This window comes from Ruditapes philippinarum, unplaced genomic scaffold (genome assembly GCF_026571515.1).
Source record: "Ruditapes philippinarum isolate M1 unplaced genomic scaffold, ASM2657151v2 ctg1039_1_1_1_1, whole genome shotgun sequence".
NCBI lineage: Eukaryota > Metazoa > Mollusca > Bivalvia > Venerida > Veneridae > Ruditapes > Ruditapes philippinarum.
In genome coordinates this window covers 271,313-281,536 of record NW_026863170.1, presented here as the reverse complement: position 1 = coordinate 281,536, position 10,224 = coordinate 271,313, and the positions used below count along the sequence as shown (strand labels likewise).

Sequence of the window (10,224 nt, the reverse complement as noted above, 5' to 3'; positions counted from 1 at the left end):
GCACAAGAATGATAACTCTACCTTGCATGATTTTTGAGTTATTGCCCTTTGTTATTTTTCAAAATTGATTTTTGTCCAGAGCATAACTCCAAAAGCCTATGAGATATTAACATGAAACTTCATAGGTGCATAGATCTCACTCAGGAGGTGTGCAGTGCACATGAATGATAACTCTACCTTTCATAATTTTTGAGTTATTGCCCTTTGTTATTTTTCATACCTAATTTTTCACCTGAGTGGAGCATAACTCAAAAAGTGTTTGAGATATCAACATGAAAGTCATAGGTGGATAGATCTTATTGAGGAGGAATGTTGTGCGCAAGAATGATAACTCTTCCCTATACAATTTTTGAGTTATTGCCCTTTGTTTTTTTCATGCTATTTTGTCCAGAGCTTATCTCAAAAAGTATTTGAGGTATCAACTTGAAACTTCAAAGGTGGATGGATCTCATTGAGGAGGAGTGCAGTGCTTAAGAATGTTCACTCTACCCTGCATTATTTTTGAGTTATTGCCCTTTGTTATTTTTCAAAATTAATTTTTGTCCAGAGCATAACTCAAAAAGCCTTTGAGATATCAAAATGAAACTTCATAGGAGCATAGATCTCACTCAGGAGGTGTGCACTGCACAAGAATGATAACTCTACCTTTTATAATTTTTGAGTTATTGCCCTTTGTTATTTTTCATACTTAATATTTCAATTCAATTTTTTTCTCAAAAAGTATTTGAGGTATCAACTTGAAACTTCATAGGTGGATAGATTTTACTGAGGAGGGATGCAGCACACAAGATTGATAACCTACCCTGCATTATTTTTCAGTTATTGCCCTTTGTTATTTTCAGCCATCAGTATTCACATAGGTTTCAAATCTGTAATCACTATAGCGATCAGTTTCATTACCAAAAGACCTCTTAAAATGAAATTATTCTGTTCTACTACATATACATTCTTCCAATGAGCAAACACATTCGGCGGGGGATGGCCATGTTGACATGGCTCTTGTTCTTTTTAAAATGTGAATATATTCAATAGAATGCTTGCAATGACTATGTTTTCTTTCTTATGTAGATTTACCATAAAATTAACTCTGTATGACAACTTATTGTATTTCACAATAAAGAAAATATTATAAAAACAGATATGTTTAAAAAATTAAAAGTAAAATTAAGATATGGCGAATAGATTTAGCATTCTGTCATGTTAAATTTTACTTTGATTTTTGTACCTGTTTTCATGTGGGGCTGTCATTGATGGAAATTTTGTATCGATATATCAAAAGCCACATATTTTTTGATATATGGAATTAAATAGCTTGTACAGTGGAAACTATTTTAATATGTGTAATAAACTATCATCTTGGTGTTTTGCAAGCATGTTTTACACTTGCATATACAGCATACCAAAATTTTTTCTGGTTCAATATCTTACAGACCTCTGGAAATTAAATCCAGTGTTCAAACTAGGGAAGGAAAGTGGCTTTTTTTTCCTTTACACAAAATAGAACAATATATTCACTAAACATGAATAAATGAGTTTTACACTGTATTGATATTCTAAATTGTGAATAGATATTGTGTTGATAGTTGAATATCAATGGTATATAGATATTGCGATATGCAGTGACAGCCCTATTGGCATTATTATGTTAATAAACATATTATTATTATTATGTTGATATACACATATGTTTTGCTAATAAGTTTTAATTTCATATGTGTATGTAATTCTGATATACTAGTAGGGGAACAAGGGTGATGTAACATAAATATTTAAGTAACATTTCTATACATTTTTCTTTCAGCCAGTTGCAGTAGCTGAAAAAAAGTCCAAAAGGTAAACACTTTCAATTTGTTGTCATAAATTGATAAATGTTTTGGTGGGAGTATTTTCATAACCCCTAATTCTCATTGGCACTTGCCTTTGTGAAAGGTGCATTAAAAAACAGAAAATAATGTTTTCATCTTGTTTTTAAGCCTATTATGTTGAAAATATGAATTTTTCGCTGTCTGTTGCACATAAAATTTTATTCATCTTTGGTTTCGGAATATAGCCTTGAAAATGTGTAATATATACCTGTATCTGCTGCCTGTAGGATAAAGAATTTAATTTTTTGAGCCGCATCACAACAAAACCAACATAATGGGTTTGCGACCAGCATGGATCCAGACCAGCCCGCGCATCCGCGCAGTCTGATCAGGATCCATGCTGTTCGCTGTCAGTTACTCTACTTGTTATAGGGTTTGTAAGCGAACAGCATGGATCGTGATCAGACTGCCCAGATGCGCAGGCTGGTCTGGATTCATGCTGGTCGTAAACACAATATGTTGGTTTTGTCATGACGCGGCTCATTTAGATTTTGAAAGAGACTACTTTGTAAATACCTGTAAGACAGAAGTGTCTTCAAATTTTCTTTGGAACAAAAGGTGCTTGCATGAAATCATTGCTGAACAGTTTAAACCCTACTTCAAATAGCAGCATAATCATAGTTTCAGGAATATGTTATTCTGTTTTGTGATATAAGGGAGACTTTCTTTGTTACAATTCTTTACAATGTACTACTTTTTTCGAAAATCAACTATAAAATTCTGAAATGAGATAATTTTGCCATTTATAAATTTTTATAAAAATATTTCATCAGAGATAGCTTAATACCCTTGAAATGATATACATGTAGTGATTTGAATTTCTGTTGTTTTCCGTAGGCTGTCTGCTCCAGTTTTACCAGAAAGTGCTGAATCCAAACTTGGTCCATCTGGCAGACGTAAGTATATCAAATGAAACTCTCATTAGGTGTTAGTATCACTTGCCAGTCTTTGCTGTGGGTTAGAATCCCGACAGGGACCTATACTATCAGGCTACTTTACCGAACATCTGTGGTTCTACTCGGGGTGCCTGAAATAATGCAAGGAAGGGCATCTGAGGTCTTCCTCCGCCAATAAAGCTGGAAAGCCCCCATATGACCTATACTGTGTTGGTGTGACATAAAACCCAATCTTAAAGAAAGAAAAAAATTGGTAGTGGTAATGATCATTTGTCTAGTACAGAGGAAGTAGCTTAACCTTTACCTTGCTGTGGGCAATAGAATAAGATTGTTTCTATGCTACCAGTGCAGAGCAAAGTCAGTCATGGTTTACATTGTTTGCCATTCAGTCAGTGCATATTTTGAAGTTTTCCCTAGAATGATGAATGGTTTTTGTTTAGATTGAAATATTGACAATTCTATTTATGGTAGTAAAGATTTTTGTTGAAACGCAATGGAACATGAATTGGAGACTTAATTGAGGTCACATATCTTCACCTCAGTGCAATAACTGGTTAACTCCAATTAAATTTAGAAGGACTTAACCCGTTACTTACTTGCATTGTTCTTTTGTAAGAACTTTACAGCCAACTGTCCACAAATTACCCAAGATAATCACAATTCGTTTGTGGTCACAAGTCACCTTCAACTTTTGCAATGAATAAATTTCAAATAATTTTCCAATCTTTGCAGTTGGGCAAAAATGCATTCAAGCCTCCTGTTTTATGTAAATTATAACTTATAAAACGTTATTAAATCTATAACAAATATTTTTATTTTTGTAATAACTTTAAGACTATATCATTGGAATTAATTTCTATTTTCAGGATATTCTCTCAGAAAGAAATAAGGAAAACGTAAAAGGGATTGGCTAATTTCCTACAGACAGACTGTTCATATTGAGGGTTCAAGAAATTACCCCCTCATAAATAATTATGGGTCCAAATTTCTGTTGACTTGAGTCAAATCAAGATTGGTTGAGTTGTACAATAGTTGAATCTGATTTGCTAATTTCGGGCATTGTTTTGAATTCAGCCTATGCAAAGATTTACTTTTTCAAATGTCTGAGGAGCCCGGAGTGATAACATTGATGGAACGGAACGTGAATTTCGTAAAGTTTGAGAATCGTTTTTTTTTATCAAAATTGTAATAATTATCTTGTACAGTCATTACGAATTTACCATGACTTTGTGTGTTTACTTGCATTTTGATATAAGTTGAATAAATAACAATTATGATTTTTTGTGGAAGTTTTGTTGCAAAAGTACATGTAATGATTTTTGTATTTTTCTTGCAAAAAAGAATATGGTTAATAAATTTTATTTTTAGGTTTAGTATGATGTCTAGAAAGGTTGATGAAAAACATACCAACAACATAGAATATATTTTACTGAAGTATATTTTATTTTGTCTTCCAATTTATTGTTTCCTGTATAAATGGTCTTATATTAAAGTTGAGGTTTCCTTAATTTATACTGTATGTAAGAGATGGGTTTTCCTTAAATAAATTTGGTCCTTAGAGGTGAAATTTGCTATTGATTAAAGGCAGTGTCTTTCATATTCTCATTTTAGAGATCAGGTTTCCTTCATAAATTTAGTTCTGCGTATAGGGAATGTAATTACCTATATTTGGTCTTCCAATATAGAACTGATCTGTTTTGAGAGGTTGTATTTCCTATATAAATAGGTCTCATCTTGGCAGTGGAATTTTCTATATTTGGAGGTTGGATTTTCTGTGTAAATTTGCTTTTAGTTGAGGGGAACTCCTACACTATACAGTACAGTTGGTCTTTGCTTTGGAGGTTGAATTAATCTTTATTTTTGAGGTAGTGTTTCAATATAAATTTGGTTTTACTTAAAAGAGAATATTTAAAATGTCAAAAAATGTCTAAATGGGACAACATCTAAACAAAGTATTCTGAAACAATGAAATCTAGTAAAATATACTGGAATGCCTTAAATACTTGTACAATATTTTCATTTTCACAATTCACCTCTATTCATGTATGATCTTTGATATTCTTGTTGGTAAATAAGGTTAAGGTCACTGAAGCTAAAAATAGATTTTCTCGGGTCATTGACTGCTTTAGATTTAATTATGTGTAAAAGACATTGGAGTGCATCCTTTGATGTAACCGATTTTCTTGTATTTAATGTCAAACTATAGGTTTTGCATATATGTATTTGTGACTACAATTACATTGCCATTATTTAGAGATTGTTATTAAATTCCTTGTGTATTGTTAGTACATGATATATTTTTTGTCAAATTTTTTTCAAGGATAATTATGTGTATGTTGAGGTAATTCAAAACATTCTTGTTTATGGTTAGTAATTGTATATTTTCATGTTTTATACAATGTTTTTGTTTTGTAAAGTTGTGCTATTACAATTCTATTAATATTAATTGCTTTGATATTCTGCTTTGCATTTTCTTTTGCTATCATTTATTGCTTTTGATAAACTCCATATCATTAATTGCTTTGAGAAATGCTTTTGATAAACCCTTATTATTAATTGTTTCATTTATTGCTTTTGATTTACCCTTATCATTAATTGTTTCATTTATTGCTTTTGATTTACCCATATCATAAATTGTTTTTGACAAACTCTTATCATTAATTGCTTTCAATAAACTCCTAATTGCTTTTGATAAACCCTTTTCATTAATTGCTTTTGACTAACTTTTTTTGACTTTCATTTTTGGTATGAAATAACATCTGTACATTATATACATCATCAAATAGCATTGTTTTTCTGTACATACCATTTTATCATGAATCATTCTCATTTTTTTGGTATGAAAATTTTTTAGTGCCTATGATATTTTTCAAGAAGATTTTTCTAGACTGGACTGCTAAAGTAAAGTCTATAAGAGCCAATAATTGTTTTGTTGATTTAAGTATTCCGAAATTCTGTCACATGTGGCAGGAAGTCTGGAGACAGGGTTGAAAATCTAATAAAATCTAGATGGTTGTTCACAACATAATTTTTGATGATCTTAGTAACTTAAGGCAGTTAAAAATCGTTTGCTCGGCAATAACTGTAAGGTTTGCTGCTGTAGCTACTGACAAACCATTAATTGTATCTAAGTAAGCATTTTAAAGGGAAACATTTTTTGCTCTGGACTTGATATCTATACAAACGAGGCCATTATCACTGGCTTGTTTGAATTTATAAATATACTTTGTAAATCATTCGATAGATTTTGGTATTGTGTATTTATCATCTATGAGTTATCTTGTATCATTGTGTGTAAGGTTATAAGCAGTAACCATAGAGGAGAATCTTTAAATACTTACATAAATTATTTTGAATATAATTTGTGATATACATGTATGTAATTATTGATGTCATGTAATCATATACTTAATGTAGATTTTGATTGGTTGTCATTCTGTCTAGTTAATTTTCATTAACTTTATTTGGGAATTGTTATGGATAATTTACGTTACTTGTTTGTGTAATTTTCATCCAATAATCACTCATATCAATTGCTTTTTGGGAAAATATATGCCTTCATTTTCATAGGCTATGACTTAATTAAGAATAATATTTACTTTTTTTAGCTCGACTAGTCGGCGTCGGCGTCGGCGTAACCACTTATGTTAAAGTTTTTGTAATAGTTCAAATATTTTCAAAGTCCATTGACATATGGCTTTGAAACTTTGCACACTTGTTCACCATCATGACCCCAACCTGTAGACAAGAGGAGGTAACTCTATCAAGCATTTTGAGAGATTTATGCCCCTTTTTGGACTTAGAATTTACGTTAAAGTTTTTGTAATAGTTCAAATATTTTCAAAGTCCATTGACATATGGCTTTGAAACTTTGCACACTTGTTCACCATCATGACCCCAACCTGTAGACAGGAGGAGGTAACTCTATCAAGCATTTTGACAGATTTATGCCCCTTTTTGGACTTAGAATTTACGTTAAAGTTTTTGTAATAGTTCAAATATTTTCAAAGTCCATTGACATATGGCTTTGAAACTTTGCACACTTGTTCACCATCATGACCCCAACCTGTAGACAGGAGGAGGTAACTCTATCAAGCATTTTGACAGAATAATGCCCCTTTTTGGACTTAGAATTTACGTTAAAGTTTTTGTAATAGTTCAAATATTTTCAAAGTCCATTGACATATGGCTTTGAAACTTTGCACACTTGTTCACCATCATGACCCAAACCTGTAGACAAGAGGAGGTAACTCTATCAAGCATTTTGAGAGATTTATGCCCCTTTTTGGACTTAGAATTTACGTTAAAGTTTTTGTAATAGTTCAAATATTTCCAAAGTCCATTGACATATGGCTTTGAAACTTTGCACACTTGTTCACCATCATAACCCCAACCTGTAGACAGGAGGAGGTAACTCTATCAAGCATTTTGACAGAATTATTCCCCTTTTTGGACTTAGAATTTACGTTAAAGTTTTTTTAATAGTTCAAATATTTTCAAAGTCCATTGACATATGGCTTTGAAACTTTGCACACTTGTTCACCATCATGACCCCAACCTGTAAACAGGAGGAGGTAACTATATCAAGCATTTTTTTTTTACTATCAAGCACTAAGAATAGTCGAGCGTTGCTGTCCTACCGATAGCTCTTGTTTAATTTGTAATCATTTCATTTGGGTTTTGTAAAAGTCATTAAGAAATCATTCATTTGGGTGTTTGAAAAATACCTTAGGTAATTATTTACTGGTTTAATTAATAGCATATAAAAAAAAATTATTATACATTGGAGAGCATTCTTTTGAAAATGTGTAAAATAATATACACCAAATGCACAGTGCATTAACTGGAGTGCAGGTATTCGTTACCTGCTCTCCAATTTTGGTACTCTCTGTTGGGGGATAAAAATAAAGCATCCTTGTTTCTGGCTACATTTGTTCTTGAGTTAACTTGTTGTGACGACAATGAAAGGGATGCATGTACATTGGTTCATTTGTTCTGGGGTTAACTTGTTGTGACGACAATGAAAGGGATGCTTGTACATTGGTTCATTTGTTCTGGGGTTAACTTGTTGTGACGACAATGAAAGGGATGCTTGTACATTGGTTCATTTGTTCTGGGGTTAACTTGTTGTGACGAAAATGAAAGGGATGCTTGTACATTGGTTCATTTGTTCTGGGGTTTCATATTGTGAAGACAGGAAAAGTGTTTAAGTTTTTGCCTATTATACAAAAGAATCAAGGAACATCAAATATTTGGCAATCTGATTTATACTTGGTGGCTATGCGCCCGCATACAAATTAGATAGCCTAGTGTTTGGATGTTCTTTCTAATGCAGTAACCACTGGAAAGATGGGAGTCACTTTTGTAACATAAAGTATGACTTGCATGTATTTCCTAAAGATTAACAGCTTAGTTGACGTCATGGTGGTATTTAGCATCGTCTCATGGGCCATTACAGGTTTCATTAATTACAGCACTGTTCATGATATATCTACTGTTCTATTTACTCAGGTCAGCAACATAGATACATTAGTAATCATTCAAGTATTTGTCATTTGAAAGAAATCATGTACAAACAAAATGATATGATTTTTTGTGTAATTACATGATGATTATTATGAAAGATTTGTAGAAAATGTGCTATATTTCTTTATAATTAATTAAAATAATTCTGAAGTTCACAAATGTTGTTGTTTATATTGATCCATGTCACTGCTTACTTGTATCGTGTAATTGAGTAATGGACTAGACTGTCCTTGAAATTCAGATTTGACTATAAATGAGCCGTGTCATGACAAAACCAACATAATGAGTTTGCGACCAGCATGGATCCAGACCAGCCTGCGCATCCGCGCAGTCTAATCAGGATCCATGCTGTTAGCTGTTAGTTTCTCTACTTGTAATAGAGTTGGTAAGCGAACAGCATGGATCCTGATCAGACTGCGCGGATGCCCATTATGTTGGTTTTGTCATGACAAGGCTCAAATGTTTAGACAATTTCAATATCAAATGTACGAAATGTGTTCTATATTTTCAAAGGCAATGTTTCAGCCTAAGGTAAATGGAAGATGGTTGCAATTGCTTCTTTTTGTTGTATTTCATTCCAAGACGGGCTGCTGAGTAAAGCCAAAGATCTTATGTAAGCTAGCTGGATAGCCTCGTATGACAGAATATAGTCCTGAAACCTAAAGTGCTCAGTGTGTAGTGTAGTATTGGTTGTGTAAGCTACCATTATTACAGGCTTCTCACTAGTATTTTAAAACGGGTCTCTCTCTAGTATCCTCTATAGTATTTGTAAAGTACAAGTAGAAGTGCAGGACTCCCAACTGAAAAAAGGAGTCCCATGAAACCAATTTGGAGTCCTAACTATAATATTAGAACAAGCACTGAGTGCAATTCTACAGACGGGATGTTTAGTCTGCTATCTAACTCCCATTACACCTTCCATATATACTGGGAATTACAATAATAAACAGGACAAGAAACTGGAAAATTGCAGTGTATGTGCTATCTTTTCAATTAGGCACATATACTAGATATGTGTCATGAAAATTTGAAAAAGAATTGTGGTTTTTCGTCATACACAAATGTATGGTTGCTTGTCACATATGTTAAATACCACATTTAATATGCATTATTTTCTCAAAATATTAAAGAGCCTGGTTTACTGTGGATGGTTTATGAATTTTATATAATACCCCATATTGAATATTTAAGTGAGAGGTGACCCTATCATGGTCCGAGATGTCCAAAATATTCTAGTCCGAAATGTTCTTGGTTCGAAATGTCAATGGTCCGAAATATCCATAGAACAATTGTTCTCTCCCTTTGTTTGTTTTCGTCATTTGTATTAGTAGTCTGTGTTATCAAGACGTTAAAGCGAGATTCTGCCCCAGAACGAAAATATCTCAGAATCAAGCTTTGGCACGTCAATATATTTTGACTAACTACTAACGTGCAGATCTATCATACTGAAAGGAAACAAGTGTGCACATTTCATTTAATTAATAAGCATGTTCCCAGATACGATGCGCTATCTATAAATCATCACGTGGTAAGGTTAATGATATGCATGGGCTATTTTTAGGTTACCTCACCAATTTCAGTAGATCTAAATATAACTCGATCATGCACTGTGTGATTTGGACCACCCTTTGAAGACGGAATACTACTACAGTCAACATCCTCTATTGTGTAAAACTAATACAGACAAAAAACAATTATAAAAGAAACTAACTTTTGCGTCTTGAAAAAGAATTGAAACGGAACACTTTCGTTTATAATTTATTACGGTTTAAATCAATAAATCAAGTAAAAATACGAATCCTATTTATATAAACAAACTGGGATTACCGAAGTAACTAAAATAGCTTAGCTTTCTGTAATATTACTTCGTCTGATTCCGCAGTATGACGGAATCGTCCGAATTGTCACGATTGCAATCGGAAGTACATCGGCTATTA

At 32.7% G+C, this 10,224-nt stretch overlaps 1 protein-coding gene across 1 annotated transcript in view; it reads left to right on the top strand.

Moving 5' to 3' along the window:
• Window positions 1–8,446, top strand: part of LOC132721308 (transcriptional regulator ATRX-like) — a 30,291-nt gene extending 21,845 nt beyond the window's left edge. Inside the window, exons 13-15 of the mRNA XM_060705588.1 lie at window positions 1,802–1,833; window positions 2,703–2,761; window positions 3,628–8,446. Of these exons, the coding sequence (XP_060561571.1) occupies window positions 1,802–1,833; window positions 2,703–2,761; window positions 3,628–3,650 (114 nt within the window). The 3' untranslated portion in view covers window positions 3,651–8,446. The remainder of the gene's footprint in view (window positions 1–1,801; window positions 1,834–2,702; window positions 2,762–3,627) is intronic.
• The last annotated feature ends 1,778 nt before the right edge of the window (window positions 8,447–10,224 follow it).